This window comes from Crassostrea angulata, chromosome 10, assembly GCF_025612915.1.
Source record: "Crassostrea angulata isolate pt1a10 chromosome 10, ASM2561291v2, whole genome shotgun sequence".
NCBI classification, from domain to species: domain Eukaryota; kingdom Metazoa; phylum Mollusca; class Bivalvia; order Ostreida; family Ostreidae; genus Magallana; species Magallana angulata.
The window spans coordinates 55,187,286-55,207,910 of NC_069120.1; the positions used below are offsets into that span (position 1 = coordinate 55,187,286).

At 33.1% G+C, this 20,625-nt stretch overlaps 2 protein-coding genes across 2 annotated transcripts; one reads left to right on the forward strand and one right to left on the reverse strand.

The window, feature by feature from the left end:
• Positions 1-557: 557 nt before the first annotated feature.
• On the reverse strand, positions 558-18,307 carry LOC128166644 (dnaJ homolog subfamily C member 21-like). Its single transcript, XM_052831934.1, has 16 exons — positions 18,131-18,307; positions 17,223-17,331; positions 15,571-15,699; positions 15,392-15,486; positions 15,041-15,166; positions 13,928-14,101; positions 13,785-13,835; positions 13,341-13,420; positions 12,841-12,938; positions 11,444-11,540; positions 11,102-11,302; positions 2,960-3,011; positions 2,186-2,250; positions 1,862-1,919; positions 1,229-1,408; positions 558-805 (listed from the first exon to the last, which is right to left on the reverse strand). Exons 2-16 carry the CDS (start codon positions 17,329-17,331, stop codon positions 665-667), a joined length of 1,656 nt encoding a protein of 551 aa, XP_052687894.1. The 5' UTR covers positions 18,131-18,307; the 3' UTR covers positions 558-664.
• LOC128166645 (uncharacterized) lies at positions 3,150-9,455 on the forward strand. The gene is made up of 2 exons (XM_052831936.1): positions 3,150-3,498; positions 3,964-9,455. The coding sequence occupies exons 1-2, from the start codon at positions 3,476-3,478 to the stop codon at positions 5,528-5,530; spliced, it is 1,590 nt and encodes a 529-aa protein (XP_052687896.1). The 5' UTR covers positions 3,150-3,475; the 3' UTR covers positions 5,531-9,455.
• Positions 18,308-20,625: the final 2,318 nt, after the last annotated feature.

Here is a 20,625-nt window from a genome sequence, read left to right on the forward strand (position 1 = left end):
CCGCTTTACTTGATGAACACCTTGGCTAAAAAAATTCAGATGAACATTATGAGTAGTTTCTCTTAAATAAAACATGCCTTTAAAAGTATAAAAAATGAGTGAAAACTAAGTCTCGCGAAAAGGCTACTAATTCATTCGCTGGTATAACAACTGATTTAATTGATTTCTTTAACATTTAAACCATTTCTCTAAAGTTTTACTATCTTTCTTGATTTCATTGATCTTTCCTAAAATGGACTTGTAAACTGAAATATTTATAAGACATTTAGACATACTTTAAGTTTGAGACATTTCGTAAATAAAAATTTCTTAGTTTTCATCACCTTCATAAACCGTATTAAATGTATAAATATTTAAAACTTGTTTCTACCCGTAACAACAAAATGTTACAACTAAAGGTCCTCTCTGGTCTTTTATTCTAATTTTTTTCTCCATGTCGTTTAAAATCATTTGATTATTTTCTTAAACATTTTTAGATTTATGATGTAGACTGTAAAACTCTATCATGTAATTGATAACTGTACGTCTTCTTTTATACAATTTGAAATACTCTATGATTTGAATTGTATTTTTCTTTATTTTAGATTCATTATCAAAACAGCAAATTGGTAATTCACAACTATTGATGTCCATACAAATAATGTTGAATTAAACAATATTTTGGTCATTTCTTGTTTTTCTTTTTCTTTCCTTGACTCGATGCTGAAAGTTGTTCCACCCTGAGAGCATGACCTAGTTCTTTGATATGTGTAAACAGTTTGTTACGGGTTGGAAACACTTCCTGGCAGACATTACATTTCATTTCCTGTAACAGACAGTATACATAGTAAATACAATAGTTAGAACTTCGCTATAACTGAAAATGATAAGATAAAGATATAACACTGAATACCGATCACAAAGTGTTATTGAATATCCATAGGTTTTACGGAAATAAACACTAAATTCTATAGCTGTGTATTCTGCAATCTTTGTTGGTGGCAAAAAACTTCCGCTCGAAAACAGTACATTGTTTGTCCTATCAACAGTGGTCAACAATTTTTGTTCTAATTGTTCAATATGTTTAATTTACAGCAATAAATTATAACTAAATAAAGAAATGATCCACATGCTCTAGCATTCAAAATATACCGGATTTCTAAATACACATAGTTCTTTTATTCTGGAGGTTTAAATAGTCTAACAATGGCATCAAACAACCAGCCCTCTTAATGGTGTAGACCCCTACCTGATCAGGCTGCGCGTTCTTGTCTTTTCTCTTTGAGGTGTCTTCGTTTACGACTGGTTCACAGGTAGAAGCTGTTTCCTGTCCATTTCCCGAAAGTCGTTCTGTTGTGGAATCAATATCCAAATCCTTGTTTGAAACATTATCACTTTCTTCCTTTTCTACATTTGTAGAATTTTCTATCTGTTGAAAATAGAAACATGATGCTAGTTGTACATAAGGTTCTAAACCAGGAATTCATCGTGAATTGCAAATTCCTTATCAGTTGAAATTTGAAAATTCAAGTGAGATTAGATTGTTAATTTAAAATGGTCGCTTTCACTTTCGACCATTTTTAGCTGTATTATGTATTTTGTGATCATATTATCCTGCCTATTATCATAGCTTGGTAGTAGTACCAAGTGAATTTTGCTACTTGAAGTTTGATAATGAGTTCTTACTGGGTACATTTTATATTAAATAGTATACCTGATGAGGGTGCAGGTATGATCTACTGTACCAAGAGTACAATTGAAGTCAGAGAACTATGTTTGAATATGAATAAGTTTGAATATGACTGTGTGAGCCAAATATTGACCAAATTAAGGCCCCCTTGAGGATTTAATCTGTGAAAACAAAAGGAGATTCATTAGTTACCTTCTGATCTTTAAGTCTTGATTCCTTTTCTTTCCTCCTTTCTTTCTTTGATTTTGTACTATAAAAATATGACTATAGATTTAGAAAACAAATATTTTGGTAATATTCAGAAAACTTTACAAACTATATTGAACCATCTACATAAATTAAACAGCTTTCTAAAATTGAATCTTTCTCAACATTTCTTGTTATTTTCAATATTTATGAAGACAAAACTGAAAAAAATTTAACCTTTATGCTTAGGTGTTTTAAATATCATGATTGTATTGGTGGTTTGTTAGGAACAGTGATGATTAACATGATTACAGACTTGGAATTGAGTACCTTTGTTTAACTGGTTCATCTGTTAGATCTAAACCATTTACAACATCAGATAAATCTTCTACATCCTACAAATAAAATTACAACATGGTTACAGCATTGAAGATCATGACTCAGCACTATTAAGATGAACTAATTGTTCATTTCTCGAAAAGTCTGCATTATTCTGCACTTCTTTAAAAGCATATAAAGACCTCCATAATGATATACAATTACTAGTATAATATTTGTCTTCTCTATTCCAGTTTTTTCTTTACTAATTTTGGTCTTGTAGAAATATACACATTCCTTTATTTCACTCAAATTGTCTCTTAAAATGTATAAATCTTGATGCAGTGAATTGTTTTAAATGCCTGCAAACATTGTATTTAAAAGTGTTTCGTTCATTAAGTGATGTTTATTCAAATATCTATAACAAATATTTTTTAAAGCACAAAAAAGGTAAAATGTCATAGTTTAAAATAAATTGTAGAAAACTTCAAAATAACATTTTATAGAAGCTAGTAATCTGATTTAAGCGATGACATTTTCTCAAACATTAATAAAATGCTGTAAAACTAACATTTATTTATGTGCATGAAAGTTTTTGCGAGAGTCTGTATTCATATTTCTCGCTGCCAACCAGTCCAATCCAAAAATTAGTTGCTGCAAACCAGTTTATCTCCATGAATCGTAAAATAATATTGTTGCAGCCTAAAGTTAGTTAACTGGACAGTAGATCATTAATCAGTGTGCATAACATCACATTACTTTACAGTTACTGTATCAAAAAATTACCTGAGGCATTAAATTCTGCTGCCTTTTCTTTTTCTTCTGTTTCTTCGATAATCTGTAATTAATGAATTACATTGATTACATAAATATGTTTATATGTTAGTAAAGTTGTGCATCAATTAATTAATTATTCCTTATTTATATTCCTCTAAGAATTCATAACTCAATGTCACATGATAAAAGAGATGTCGATCATGGCAATATACAGGTACCTGTAGAAAATAAAACTTTCAGTCAAATAAATTGGTGTCCACAGGTTGTGAAATTGTGTATATAAAAGTAAACTATTTTCTATTTCAAACGAATTTTGGAGACGCTCTCTCTCTCTCTCTCTCTCTCTCTCTCTCTCTTGTTACTTTCCCGTTCGCTTTTTATAACTTATGATTCCAAGTTTATACCTTCTTACCTAATAAGTTTAAATAAACAATTGAAATTAAATGAAAGTACACATATTGACAGAAAAAAATCCCAAATACCTAAAAATAGCATAGAAACTCCCACATATTTGTAATCTCTACAATGGAGTCTTTTCCACCATTAATGTAAGTAGAAATAAGTATCTTAAATTATTAGTAACTTGCTATGCAAAATGTTGATAGAAAACAGTAAACTTGTTTTTTCCCATTCTATATAAATTCAGCAATCAAAAATAGTCTAAAACACTTTAAAACTTCCATTTAAAAATGTTTGTTAATAATGCATCGATCATAAAATTACAATAAACTCTTATTGTAAAACATTTTAACTTTCTCAGGGTTTCCTTTATATCATCTACATTTATAAGTGAAGTAATGGAATAAATAATTGCATTATTTCTAAAAGCCATAACCTGATGTCTTTTAATTTATTTATTTGATCTTCCTAAATGTTGGATTTTTGATTCTCACCTATATAGTAATTTATGGTAGACGTGAAGGAACTGAACACTTGTCAGAGTCAATTGGATAAGTTCTGCATTCTCAAAAGCTTATAAAATTAAATGTATACTAATATTTTAATTCTGACAGATGTGATGGACTGCAGCACATATCAGAGACACTGTTTGTGGTACTGTGTGAAATAGTGGGGACTTCACAACAGGTGGCCCTCAGGAGGGAGTTACAGGACATCATAGAGATGGTGGAGAGACAAGTGACACCTGATGATGAGGTCACTTATATGCTGAGTGGAAGTAGGAGAGAAGGGTTCAGACTGGAGGGATCAGATGTGGACTTTATGGTCTGGTATAACAGCCACCAAGTAATCATGGATATGTCTCAGTCTGAGTATTACAACACAGCCAATACAACCTTGATTCTCTCTGACAGTTCTGAGAGTCCACCAGGATTTACTCTACTTCAGTTACTGACGCCAACAACAATCAGAGACGTCCAATCAGCATGTGTCATAATGAATGACAGAGTCTATATATCTAGTTCTATATACAGACAGTTAACTTGTTCAACAGTAGTTCCTAATTCTACTGTACATGGACCCTGTGGTAGTGGTAATATAGCTGGGAGAGAATACGACACAGCCTTCTGTTTTGTTTGTGACTTTTGGCCTTTGTCTGCCTCCTTGTGGATAGACAGATGTAACTCATGGCCTGGCCCTGAAGTTGTTGATGACATTGTCAGAAATGGATGTCACTTTGTAGCAATAGGACATCCATTAGGGCCAAATGAAAATGAGGAATGGAGAGTTTCATTTTCTCAAGCAGAACAGAAATGTGTGTTTGCAATGACCCACAGTCAGTTTTTGACTTATGGATTGTTAAAGCTGTTCCTAAAAGAAGTTATAAATCAACAATCAGAAGAAACCAATAAACTGTTGTGTTCCTATCACATAAAAACAACAATTTTCTGGGCAATTCAACAAAACACACTTCCTCAAGGTTGTACACAAAATCTCCAAGCCAGTTTCTGGATCTGCTTTCAACTCCTCCTAAAATGGGTGTATGAGGGGGTTTGTCCCAACTTTTTCATTCCACAAAATAACTTGTTTCTGACAAAGGTGAATGGCTCAGCACAAAACAGATTGTTCCTACAGTTACATGAATTGTACAAGAAAGGTTTGGCCTGTCTGTTACAGAGTTCCTCTATCAGGTCCTACATCATTGATGTCCTATATAATCCAAAAGCTATGGTTTTTACAGATGAGAGTATAATGAAGTCTGAAATTGATCATGATTTAGATCTTTTCTGTTTTTGCAGTTTTCCTCAGACATCAGATAAGCACAAATGTATAAAAGCCATATACACAATTGAACGGTTGGTAGATTCAACCCTAACACACAATCATGTTTTCATGTTACAGAAATGTACAGCCATCATTCTTCAGTGCACTGCTTTTATATTACACAACATGTACACTAACACAGGCGTCAACAAACAGGTGTATATTGCAGACAAAATGTCCTGTCACATGCTCAAATTAGCAGCCAAATTTGGTTATGTGTCTGACATGTTGTACATTGCCATGTATTATTACAAGACACTCAGATACAGGGAAGCTTTATTTGTTATAGAAATGACAAAGGTCAAGTTAGCACAGCCATATCTGATGTATAAGAGACGTGTAGACAGAGAGAGGTAAACTGAGGCTGTAGGGGGACAGTCCTGGTCTACAAAGATGAGACAGGCTGTAGCAAGGGATATTAGACTTGACAACAAAATCTGTTATATCAATGAACTAATACCAGAACAACAGTCTGCTATTAAGAATAAGTGGTCTATATTATCTATCCCTGTGTTTGTAATGTTACACTTCCTGGAGTTCTTGTGTTACAGACACATTGATACTGCATTATCACATGCAGCTCTAGATGAGCTACAGGTCCTAGTCCACCATGATCAGGGACTATACATTAGTGATCCTTGCAGAGACATTTCCTGGGAGATCCTGGGGATCTGTCAACAGATCACAGGGAACCTCCAGGCTGCTCTATACTCATCCCAACAGTCACTCACACAGTATCCATGCAACAAAATACAAACTGCTACACAGATGAGAATACAGGATCTGATGGGTACAGCCCCACTTGAGTAATACATTTAACTGAATCTCACATATGATGTATTAAGTCATATATTTTACATCTTCCAATAGTCACTGCTCACAAAGTATTAAATACAAATTTAATGCAAACTGCTACATGGAGAAGAATATAGGATGTGTAATTAAATTAGCAATTCTGAAAATAAGATTGAAGGACTGCCACAATTTTGACATATAACATCAAAAAGTTAACCTTTTCCCACTATTTTTCATTTTTGCATTTTTTGCATAAAAAGGCTTGTTTTCAACATGTTTTTAGACGGTGGCTATAAAAAGCCACGGTCTATTGCTACGGTCCTGGCCGGAAGAGTATTTCTCACGGGAACCCTAGCGGATAAGGAACGATAACTCTGTTAGGTATGCAGTGTTACAGGCAATGTTTTATCTTTGTGTATTATATATTTCAGTATGAGAACTAATTTTCATCTTATCAGATGTTTTAAGCATTATAGCTGCTAATTATTTTGTACATACATTTAAATAATGTATGAAATTGTGTTTTATTTTAAATGAGCCGTTACCCTGTCTGCTTACGCGGTATTAATACATGTAATTTATGCACACACTGCCAGATGTGAGGTTTAACTCTGTATCACGACTGCATAAACTATATCACTGCGATAATTATTCTCGAGATCTCACAATAATTGCTTCTTGGTTTTTTTATGATGTAAACAATTGTCAGAAACACATTATTTAAACTAGTTTGCCATTTCATATTTCAGCAATTATGCTTCATCGATAAATTCAGTTTTTAACGCATTAGTTTTTGTTGAGGCAGTATTTTATTTTGTTGAAGCTTATTCTTTTCTTGTACAAGTGTGCATGTGTTTTCAAACAAATTAAAAACTTTAAATTTACGACAAAAATGTGTTTAATTTTGGACTGACCTGTGATTTACAATGTACCTTATTTTGTAACTCACTCAGTCTGTAGAAACATTTATTTTATTACAGGCACCTCAATTTTCATCAGACAATATTTACTACTGATGTTGACGCTTTACTTGCTCCTGACTTTCTCTCAAACACGCTAATCGACGTCGGATTGTAAGATTCACGTGCAAATCGAGTCGCCATTTTACAATTTTACATGGATATAAAGAAATCACATTTTACGATGTTTCAAAGAGTTTCAGTTCAGATTTTTTGTAAGCAAATAAGGGATTGAAGACATATGCTGTAAAACGTCTTATGGATGTCACGGCGTGTCAGTTCGTGTATCTCTAAAGTAATTTGCAGCAAACGCTAGTTTTTTGTGAGAGAAAGAATCGATTCAACTCATGCGATATTCCATATACTAGTACATTAATGGTACGTTGTGAACGGTAATGTAAGATATAATAATTTTGTTACCTAAACAGTTTCTGTCGAAGTTTTCACAATGAACTGAATAACGCATTTCGATGAGCGAAGTACAAATAGTGACTTTAACCCATATGTGCCCGTCCCTGCCTAATGTATTAGAAAATCTTTTCTTTGGTTTTGGGGGGATTTTTCACTAACAGATAACATTATTTACACATGTACGTAGACATCGCCCCGTTTGTTCTCAAATAATTTTTAACTCGCGAGTACAACTCTATTATGAGTTTTCTTCGACATTTCCTTCCATGTGTTAGCATCATTTTGTCAACATGCATTTACAAATAGGCGGGCATATATAAATGCGCGTTTGTTGCGACTCGCAATTGAAATACACACCGGTTAGAAAGTGTCATCACTCAACACAATGCTACATCGGCCGTGGTGTATAAATGTGCTTCATAGATGACTGTAGTATTCTGCTGAGCTACAGAACTATAGCTTTCCGGAAATATTTCCTGGATTTTCGAACCCTAGATCTATTGTCTAGTACATGCAAAGAATAAAATCAAATTTATATACACAGCTGTACGGTCTGAAAAAACGTGCGTTCAACTTGGATTTTGTTTGTTTGGTGTTTTAAAAAACTAATTTTGAATAATTAATCAATATTTGTTGTAGGTTTACTACAAAAAGTTTAATGTAGCAAATAATTTATGCGTGTTAAAGTGTACTGAAAAGCGATAAAATATACATGTGACTTTCCCTATTTCATTCAAATGATTTGAATAAATCTATACCTAAATACAATAGAACAAATGTACTTTATTAAAACGTTGATTAATGAAACTGCCGCGACTGAATATTGTATGATTTTTTTTTCAAATTTTCATTCACTTTCGTTGTGAGCGAATGGAAATAATCCTTCAAAGTCGAAGATTGATTGACTCTACCGACTCTTCTGTTTCATGATACATGCATTCCAAAAGCAATACCAGTTTTATCAAACAGGTTCTTGTAAACCCATTCCGTTTTGTTTACACCTAAATGTATTAACTGACTATGAGGACAAAAGCAAGTGTGAATTTCCCCGTGAAGAAATTGAGAGAAAATGCTGTCGAGAGGGACAATAAACATACTACATGTATGCCCAAATAGTTAGTAAAAACCTGATAAGTATTTTATCATACCAAAGCTTTATTTGTTCTCGTTACTTTGAGAAATCTACAATATATTTAGAGCACAATAGTCCAATCCACACTTTTCAAAAGTTGTTCCCCTTTGCGGGGCCAATCCAAAGGTCAAAAGGGAAAAAACCCAAAATTCACCTTCTTTATACAATCAAATATTTCGGCGTACTGTGATGAAATCGCTTTTGATTTATTCATTCAGTATGTGGTGGCAACCTACATATTTAATGAGTCATTCTGGGGCAATCAAAATACATAGTATTACCAGGTTTTTAATGTCAACTGATATAGATACAAACATATAGATACAAATATAAAGATACAAACTTCTACACAACAAAGGCTACTGTGATAAATCTATGGGTTTTCCCCAAAAGATGACGACCAAGAGACACAGCATTTGTAAAGAGTGGATTGAGATCACAGCTACGATTTCCACAGAATTATCCACGTAGGAAATTCACGACCAGTTGTGCCAGTAAGCATTAAGTATTAGTACATGTATGCGATACTGGCCGCGGTTTTCGACAACAATAATTATCATACACGAAATATGCCACTTTCAAACGACGCCACCGTCTAACAGTACTTTCAGTACTTTGATTTTTTAATTAAATACTGAGCAATTGCTTAAACAAACAAAACATTTTCATCATTTATATCTTTCCAAGACTAACAAGTGACAAAAGTTTGTTCTTGATCAAAGTGTCGCTCTGTATCTCCCATTTAAAAAAGATAAGACAAATACCAATTTTTGACTGATTTTGACTAATTTACAAAAATAGCATCACTTATGACTTCATATCTTGCCAGTGAGTGCAAATAAATAAAATATCATCTTTTTGGCCTGACACACTAGAATGCTATACTATTCAATAAGAAAATTTTGACTGATAATGTATATTAAGCAGGGGTGTTGGAAGGTATTTCATATGTTGGAGAGGTGAATTTGATTGGTAAGGAGAAGGGGGGGGGAGGGGATAACAAGATTTGGCTTGAAATGAAGATATTTTATGATGTATCCAGTTATTTTTTAACTTGATAAAATATATTGTCACTTATTTTATAGCATTATAAGAAACAAGGCAAAATTGTACTAATTATTTATTTATTTAGTTCGACAACATAAAATGTGTATCAAGATAACGCAACTTACATTTATATTAGAGAATTAAGTTAATATGCATGTGTGTGCAACAATTTTGATACAACTTATTAATCTCTGTTACACATCAAAAACATCCAAAAATGAATCCTGTGTTGACACTAATGTGTTTGCAAAAGGTTAAAGTAGCTGTATTTATGTAGCATCTTGGTAAATGTACAGGATCAAATAATTTTCAATCCTGTATTGTGTCATGGAAAAATGTAAATTTTCATAGTTAATTTTGATAATAAGATAGTACAGTAACAGGAAATTATAATTTTGTGATATTTACCTCATCAAAATGAACAGTAACTAATCATGGGTAGAACTTTAGCCACGGATTTGAAGAATTGAAAGATTTTTTTTCTTGCTGAGAGAACGCTTTAGAAACTTGAGATATACAGGGTGGCTAATATATGTTAACCCCTCCAGTTATGAAATTGGAATGCAGAAATAGTATGTTAGTGAAAAGTGTAGAAAGTTGTTACAAATATTTAGCTAGTTTCAGGACTTTGTACTTCGTACAATAATTGATAATAACTTACAATTTGTAATTAATCATCAAATCTAGCATTCTCACTAGGTCAGGGGATCTTTACAATGACAGGGGTCCTGATGTTGTGGCAAAGCTATATAACATATATTCTTTATTTCTTTAACTTCGAACCTATCTAATTAATGCCCTGTTAATTGTCAAAACACGCCAGAAACATATATATATACATGTACCCAACTTTTGTAAACAATAGAGTTCACACTTCATGGCTCCACTGAATGCAGATCGCCATTATCATCGTGACTCCAATGAACACAGATCGCTGTTATGAAATTCGATTTTAGCTTTGATTAAAAAAAATTTGTTGGCAAAATTATTGCCACCCCTGTTTTGACACCCTTGTTAAGATAATAATTTTCAAAGATTTTTTCCAGTGTATTCCCATTGCCCTATTATAGGACCATAATTTTAACAATTCTTCTATGTTCCATAAACTTTGTGCAATCTCTTCCAGCCATATTATTATTCCTCATAATTTATCCAATCACAGTTACATAATTTGGAATGTAAAATACACATATAATGTTGTTGGAAATGTTGGCAATTTTTAAGTAGCATTTCTTTATATCTTTCTTAATATTCCTATTCATGATTATAAAATGTCTTTATCTATATTTGTATGTGTATATCTTTAAATAAACTTATTCAAACTTAAAACAACTCTTTTTTATCCAAAATAATGAACGAGGCCCAATATTGAACTGTTTTTATCAAAGTACAGTTCCAAACTGTCACAGTAGTTACAAAACATCCACAAAGATCTTAAAGTTAAGAGTCAACTGAACAGTAGTATTGAAAATATCTCAGTATGAGGGAAAATGACAAAATACCAAAACATGGAAAGACCTGTGGTGAAATGTAAAACATATAAGAACATACAACAATTCAATGACTTCGTAGAAATCTACTCACTTTTGTTTGGATGGGGACTCTTCAAGGTCATTTTCTTCCTGCTCCATCCTCCCACAAATTGTTGGATCCACACCTGATGTATCCTCCTCCCCACATAACTCTGGATCCACTCCTACTAGATCCTCGTCCTCTCTCCTCATGTCTTCCTGTAGAGCAGCGACATTCTCTTTGTGTTTTTTTGACTTCTCGTGGTTCACAAATCTGTGACACAAAAAAAAACATGTTTCCTGAAATATTAGCTCACAACCACATTTTGCCATGATTAATAAAACTTAATTCAATTTTTTTTCATTGAAATAATAAAAATTGTGCATCTAAACTTCAATTGAAATTAAAACTTACGCCCTTTCACTTTTAAAAGCTTTGTTACACGCCACACAGAAAAGTTCATCTATGTAATCATCATCTTCTTCATCCTCTACATCCTGAGGGGTAGGATCTGGGAGAAGAAAAGTCAAACAAAACTTTACTGACTGCAACAAATCTCACTTGCAAAATTTTGATTCTCCCCCCCCCCCCCCCCCCCCCCCCAAAAAAAGGACATCTTACTACCGGTAATTTAACTCTGATTGTTACTTCAATTTTGATTGTCGATGCTACCCACCCCTTGCTTTCCTGAATTTGAGGAGTTAAAACTATACACACTATAATTTTAATTAAAGTGTAAATTATGAAAGCCGATGAAACAGAATAGCTATCTTTACTTATGAAAGTAACCTTTATGCTGTAAATTACAATGCTGAATTTGATTGTGTTACAAAAATATACAATTTTAATTACTTTTTTTCCTGCCAGGAAAGTAATATCTCCTTTGCACTATATAAAGCATGAAGGGTGATAAAGTAAAAGTAAATATTTGAATGTCATAACACAATGTCAGACATCCTCTCTGATGTAAAAAAATGCAAGAAAAATAACTCATGTGTGGGAGTGATAAATTCCACCTCAAGGTCAAGAATCTTGTCCCATCATTGGAATTTAACCATCCTACACTTGTGATATGATTCAATTATTATTGCATGGGTGATATCCACCAGATATTAAGTCATGTGAAAAAAGAAGAATATTTCCTTTTGAGCTTGTAATACAAGATTTGATTTGCTAATAACCCTGGTGTGAATTTCCATAAACCTGACTTGAGCCAAAGGTAAATAATGTGACATCACAATACAATATATGCATAGATAATGTGACGTACTGATTCATTAAATGCGTAAATAACGTGACATCACAATGCATTAGATTGGTAAATGGTATATCTTGAAAGTGTAATACATCCGGGGAAAACAGATTTTTTTGGTTAACATGGGAAATAAATTCATTATCGAGGTAAAACCAAAGGTTTACAGGGATTTACCTTGGGTTGTATTTGAAAAACCCTTCGGCCTAAAACCTCAAGGTGAATGGAATACAACCCGGGGTAAATCCCCATACACCACTGATAAAATCCATTAACTGCTGAATAGATATATTATCAAACCTTGCTGATTTGTGAACAATTTAGAGCTAGGTACAACAAAATAAAACTGTGCACCTTAAATGTAATGATGTGAAATTCTTGGCTGCATTTGAAAAAGAAATGAGTATATTCTTGAAATCAGTATATTCATAGAATATGAATTCCCTGCCTTATTGTACATTTGTATTGTTACATGAAAAAAACTAGACCATTGCAAAAAATAACCATATATACTGTAATTGACTCATGGTCCACTTTAACAAGTATAAAATATTTGTACCTCCAAATTGGTCTCCAAGTTCTGTTTCTAATCTAAGCAGATCTTCTTCTAGCGCCGTCATGGCTGACCATTCCGTCTCCTGGAAGTTCTCTACTTGTCTGTAACATACACCCAGGTAATGACACTTAATTTTTGGATACTTAGCTGATGTATTATTTTCTACTGATAAAATAAATTTGAAATACACTTCTCCCAATGTAATTAATTTTTTTGATTTTCATATGCACCGTATTCTGGTAATGTTAAAAAAAACAACTGTATAAACATCAAACATATTAAAAAGGAAAACTTCTTTTTATTATTAACTTTATTGAGACTGAGACTCAGAATAGGCTATTGATATTGAATTTTGCAATGTCCACTTTCATTATGTAAACATTAATATATAACATTTTCAAAAAAAAGGAGATATATTTATAATAAAATCAAACTTAATAAGCTAATAAAAGCCAGAAAATATTGTTTTCTGTTCACACAAACTTTTTCATTGATGAAGTTACCTTTGTCTTTCCTTTAGATGCTGTTCCCTCTTCTCTTTTGCTTTCTGAGCTATTTCTTCATTTCTTTCTTCCATTTTTTTCTGTTTATAGAAAAATTAAATATTTCCATTTAGCAAAAATTTCATCATCTCAACAAGAGCACTGGTCTACACCAATCAAAAAATCAAATATTCATTTTTGATATAACAATTGCAACACTCTTATTCTTATTACTTATAGTTCAAAAACTTTAAGTTAAAGCATCATATATATAATTTCCGCTAATTCAAGTAAATCACTAAATGCCAAGCACATGGAATAGAATAGTCACATTTAGGAATACACTAATTCAAATCCACGTCAACTTATTCAAAAACTTATTTCCGCAAAATATTGTACATGACAAATATAATACATATACAGTAGCTCATAGTGGGGAAGCAATTTTGTGGAAATATATCTTACCCTATAAGCCTGAACTCGGCGATCACGCTTCTTTACAAATCGAACCAAAGCCTGAAAAAAATTGTTGAATTATCTTTAACAAAAATCTGTAACTCTTAGAATAACGAACATCTCTGAAACAAGAATTTGAGAGTAATCTTTACCCTGACTTCCTCATTCCGTTCTTTCCGAGCAGCGTCTCGTAGTTTTTTGTTTTCAGCCTCCATGATTCTGCGGACTCTCCGATCAGGAGCCTCTCGAGTATCATATTTTTCCACCCAAACATAGGACTTTGCTGTGAAATAGTTTTCCCAATAATCATAAAATGGCTTCACAACCTATAAAACAAAAAAAATCACGCTGTGTTTATCATAGACTTTAATAGAAAATCAATAGCAACTGATGTACATGTATCAATGGTTACTGGGGAACCATTTGAATTCGATGTGGCTCAAATTTAGTGGTATTTGTGGGTAGCCCTTACTCATGAATTTACATCCTCCATGAAAACTAATTATAAAAGATTAAGTTTTCCGAACAGAAAACTAACGCATTCACAAAACTACATCCCCACGAATTAAACAATTCCACAGTAGTCTGATACACATTTTATAAAATTTACTAATTCAACAAAAATAAAGCCACAAACTAATGCTTATTCCTGCAAACAATTTATAGTAAGTTGGTTCAATGATTATTTCTGTCTTTCCTTTAAGGAGGCTGGATGGGCAAAACATTTTCCACCAGATCTACTTTAATTAAGGTGGTATGGGAACTTCCATGTTGTGAGGTAGTGTTTATTGTAATAAACAATAAAATTAAGTGTACCGGTAATTATATAAGTAGTTTCTATCATAATATTGTCACCTAACAGTGTAGCGCAGTGGGTTAGAGGGTTTACTACAAATCTGTAAGTCATGAGTTTAAATCAATTTTGGGGTTTTACAATTTTTACCTCTCCAAATATTTTTAAAAGCTATTTCTTTTGTTAAAATATTGTAAAATTTGAAAATTCAAAACCAGTGAAAGTATTTCAATTATAATGTACTTTAATCTACATTAATATCAACAGATGTCCCATACCACCTTAAATTGCTAGTCATGATTTTATAGACTATAAGATTTTATTCACTGTATAAACTATCATTTAGCAAATTAAAATTCCAAACATATTAGGTTCAAGACTTGAGTGCTATCCTATATCTTTATCTCATGGAGATAAACAAAGTCTAAAAATTGACAGTCCTCTTAAATAGAGATGTAACGACAATAAGCACCGTCTCATAAGGACTGTCACTTCTCCCAAATCCCGGAATTTCCTGGTCGCTCTCCTTGTCATCCAGGAACTCGTAATCTTCCTCCGCGAGAAGCTCGAACACCACCTTGTACACAGCATAGAAACCCTGAAATACGGGTCAAATAACCAATGTAAGTCAGCTGGTCTGTTTTAGAAACACAGAATAGATGTATGTCAGCTTTATCTCTTTGTTACACACTAAAGTACGCTCATTATTTTGTTGAAGTTTTAAATTCAAAGGATACATTGTCAAGATTAATGAAAATAAATTTCATTTTAAATTCTGACTTAAAGAGATAAGTAAGAGGAGTAAGGTAACCCTAGTAACTACCTGATCATCATCCGAGTAGCCGCAGTAACATGAGCTGTTGAAATACTGGAAAACATCCAGACTGCTGTCTTCATATTTATCCCCATGTCCCATTCCTGTCAAGTTGAAGTACATCTCATAAGTTGTAGAAAGTCTCATTTGTTAATACAAAAGAACATGTGCATCTTTTGATTACCTACCCCCTCGTAGGATCTGTTCTCGGTGTTTGTCATACCACGCCCTTTCTTGGGGATCACTCAGAACTTCGTAGGATTGCTGCACAGCACGGAACTGCCTTGTACATTCTTCTATATTGTCAGGGTTTTTATCTAGAAAAACAAATCTCCTATATCATTTCAGTTTTTATGAATGACACTGGTTTACTCACTTTCTCAACATTGGTTGGGTGGTTATCTCTACAGAAAGTTGTCAGTTTGACATTCATTACCAAACCTTTTTGACAGAACCAGTTCCTAAGGGGGATGTAGTATACCTTTAACTTCAATTTCACTGGTTATTTCCGTATTTTCAATTCAATTTTTTTCATGGTCCCATAAAAGTGGGGGGGGGGGGGGGGGGGGGCAGGCCCCCCCTGATGCTTTATGCCTGACTTAAGTTATTCAATAGCAATATATGCATTCATTGCCATACGTAGCTTCTGTGGTCTAAGGGAGATAACTCTTAATTCATCACCGTCATCTCTCTGTGTTACCATTACCAAGTGTGGTAATTCTTCACGTGTCACTTATGTACTTCTTAAATTATGTTCCCAGCGGGTTCATAGAAGCTTCTGTCATAGCAGAGATTAGCTACAGGTCTGTAGCTCTCGGCCCAAAAAAATTTCGGATGGACAACCTGGGAGCTACAGTACTGCCCATTGAAAAAATTGTGTATTCACTGTGCACAAAGACGCATGCTAGTTTTGGACTGATTTACCTTAATAATATGCATATTCTGTGAAAAAAAATTAGTACCAATAAATTCTTCATGTAATTTACTACTGAATCGATATAGTCTCTTTACTTGCTTCAGACTGAATCATGCTACTGACGAAATTCGCCATTCTTACATGTAAAGAAACTGCGCCACTTCACTTGACGGGGCTGGTGATGGTGTTTAAAAGACTATCAGAGGCAAATAAAGAGATGGTGTCATAGTAAATTGCATGAAGAATTTTTTGGTACTAATTATTTTCACAGGATTTGTGTATACAGCAAAACTCAAATATTATAAACTAACACGGGTATAACGAATTTATGTATATAATATATATAATATGTAGTTTATCATTTATATAACGAATATTTTCCATTAGAAATTTCACTTAGGATACATAAAACTTTAAGATGCATATAAGAAAAATACTAAAACTAATATGTTATACATGACTGTACATATTTTTTTTAATTCAAGAGAGGAAGGTTATATTGACATTTTTTGTTTTAATTTTATAACTTACGATAGTTTAAAGCTAATTATTTTATAACAAATTTGCTATAAAATTTCTTACGAATACGCTAAAACCGTATAATTAATTATGGTTATAATAAAGTTTTTTCTACTGTCCCTTGAAATTCGCTATAAACGAGTTTTGCTGTAAAAAAAGGTTAATCAGTCAAAAACTAGCGCACCTTTTTGTGCACAATAATTAAAAAAAATTTTCAATGGGTGTCACGTAGCTGCCAGGTCGTCCATCTGAATTTTTTCCAGACCGGGAGCTACAGACCTGCAGATAGGCAGAGACGCATACTGGTCAAAGCAACACTAACATAAAAATTACTTGAGCACTGGCAATAATAATTCAAATATGTTATATAAGAAGACAGAGATAGAGTACTATTGAATTGAATACCTGGGTGCCACTTAAGAGCCAGTTTTCTGTAGGCTTTCTTCATTTCATCCCCAGTGGCACTTCTCTCTACACCCAGCACTTCATAATGACATCTCATTGCTCCTGCCATCTACAAGAAGTTATAAACACATCACAAAATTCAGTTATTAATTCTCTTTTAAAAAAACATGTAATGATTCAAAAACGCCCGTTTTTCTTGAATGCAGACATAACCAGCACATACATGTGATATGTCCCGGGTAAACGTGTCCGGTTTTCTTCCGTCCCGGGTTTATAATATTTGGTTATAACTTTATCAAATGGCATTTTATGACGGAATTGTTGAATTATCTAAGTATTTTAACTTAAATAGTAATGATTAAATACAAATGTTTCCAAATTCAACGACGTAATTCGCTTAATATCGCCAAAATGTGTAACCCGGGCTCACTACCCATTTTAGTCACCTGAAAAATGAAAATGTGTAATTAACATTGAAAAACTCATTCTGTGATGATAAAAATATCAGTGAAGACAAAACAAGTTGTAATAAAGTATTCCTGTTAATTTCGTGCAGAACAAATAAGTATTTTTTAAGAAATCAACAAAAACCTGGTTATCAGTTTCGAAAATCCCGGCCTGGCCCGGGTTTCGCTACCCATTTTAGTCACACTCTTGGAAAAGCTTTAGGCCTATAGCTAAATCAGGAGTTTGTGCTGAACCTTTTATTTTCTACCTCAGACCTTTGAATTTCAACCAAAAATCCGTTAAAAGCGTGGTAAGGGTGATATAAAGCCCTTTATCCTCTCAATATATAAATACATAAATAGAGAAGGTATATATCACCATCGTCACACATTTAACGGTTTGTACTTCTACAGTGTTCTACTAGCCTAAATCTATAAATATTTTATAAATTTGCGTCTTACCTTCGGTCTTCTTATTTAATGCAGCTATCTATTTATATTCCTAATCAAGATCACGTTGTTTAATTAGATTCAAACTACAAGTTATGGTCAATTCAAGGTTATAAACGTTTTCAGATCCAATATGTTTTTTCATAACAGTGATAACTTGTGAAATAGTAATATCCGGTTTAAATAATTTGTCAAGTCATTCTGAAATGTTTCGTTTACATTACAAAGTAAGTCGTTCTTTGAAATAAAAACTAATTCCTTTTGTTGAAAATACTTAAAAAGGCCTAAAATAATTGTGTTATAAACCCCATTAGGCCTAATAATTAGGACGGGGAGGTAATGAAAGATATCTAATATTCAAATGCCATTAGAATAATTTTTCATTAGGCACGAACTCGGAAGCATCTTTTTTTAAGGGGGGGATATCATCTAAAACATTTGGAATGAGAAACAAAGTACTGAAAGTACTGATAGACGGAGGCATCATTTAGGAGGAGATAATAATTAAAATATTGAAATACTGACGAAGTTGATATTATCGATTATTATTTATCTTAAAATTAATGATATGTTGACTATGCAAGGTGTATCAAATTACTGTTAATTAGGTATTGTATTGAAAAGTAATGGGAGGTTTAATTTCGCAACATCTCTGCTTGTTGAAAAGGCCAGAAAAGCATATTTTAAAATGAAAAAAATAATTGGTATTGATAATCCATGTAAGCTCTTAGAAAAACTTTTTGATTCTATTGTACTTCCTGTACTTCTTTATTGTTGTGAAATATGGGGAGTGGGTCTCTCATTGAAAGATATTTCAGTTATCGAAAAATTTAATGTAAAATTTCTTAAGATATACTTAGATTACATTGCAAAGCATCTGTAATTACATTAGTAATTATAAAAACACAATTCAGCACTTTTTACCAAACATAAAGCAAAGAATCGTTGACCAATGTATCCAAGAACAATCATCAAACATTTTTGGTTCAGAAAAACTTGAATTTTTTCAAAAATTATATACAGTGTGTAAGAGAAAAAGAAATCCTTATGTGTTTTAAACATCATTATGTTATGTACAAACTTTATTACGTGGTGTGGAAGCTTTGTAATGATGATGATCAAAGTACTCTCAACCTCAACCTCAAAGTACTTGGTGGAATATTCAAACTTCACAGAGCAGTGGTTCAACTTGTTGAATTATCATGTTGGATCGAGAGTGGGGGGGGGGGGGGGGCGTAGTCCGAAGTATCTGTCGTTTTCCATTTCAGGCATGTAAAATATCAGAATCGTTAAAAAACAACAGGAAAACGTGTTACAGGGTCATCCCCTTTGGGTTAATTATGATTAACAAATGTTGACTGAAAGATGTAGTATGAAGGGTTTGATAAGGTTGCCGGTGCGCGACGCAAGCGTTGTAGCCCTGCTTCCCAAGAGTATCATTACAGCTTGTTAGGAAAGTGAGAGAGGGCAAATATGAGTCTATCAATTCTAAGTTAATATTTGTAGCTGTTATTAGTTTATTGTGCATGATGGAGTTCTGACAGATGAAAGTGAGAAGTTGACTGAGTTATGGGAGAGTCTGAGGAGTTTGAGATAATTGGTAGGGCCTTACCCAAGGAACACGTGGGAGACAGAGGAGAATGAGTCTGGGTGTCATTGAGCGAGGACGCATTTGATATTAACTGCGTTTTCAAATATAAGCAAAAATTCTAAATGAATATTGCAAATTTTGCCGCTAGGTAGTGTCCGTCGAATCCACCAAGTTCATTGCAAGCTGACCGGTAGCAATAGAGGAGGCTCATAGTAGGTTCTGTATGCATGCCAAAATACTTTACTGATAGAAGTTAAAAAAAATGAAAGTAATTGTAAACATTAACTAAATTCAAAATAAACAAAAATATTCCATACTACGATCATGGTTAACAGTATTCATGCTCCACAAAGCAGTGGTTCAACTTGTTGAATAATCAAAAAATAGATGCGGGAGGTATAGTAATATACAGAAAGATACATCTCTGCGGGAGATTAATTAAAAATACCCGAGTGATAAACGATAGACAAAGAACTATGCAATTTTGTCCACCACAAGATGATTCTTGACTCATTATTTGACGTCACGGACAGGAGGCTGTATAAAAAGTTTAAATAACAACTATACGATTACACACCAATGTTGCATGTGAACCCCAAACATCATCAGTATTCATTAAACTCATGCATATTTATACCTATTGTGAGTTTGACGTAGAAACCAACATTTTGGAGAGAAATGATATTTATTAATTGCCATATGTATAGTTCTATTTCTTGTATATTTTGTAACTGCGAAAAAGTTATTTATTTCAATAATAATATTGAAATAGAAATCCTTGAAGAATATTGCGAAATTTTGCTGCTAGGTGGTGTCCGTCAAATCTACTAAGTTCAATATCGACGTCACATGCAAGCTGACCAGTAGCAATATCGAGGCTCATAGAGTTTCCATCTAAAAAATGAATATTTCAAAT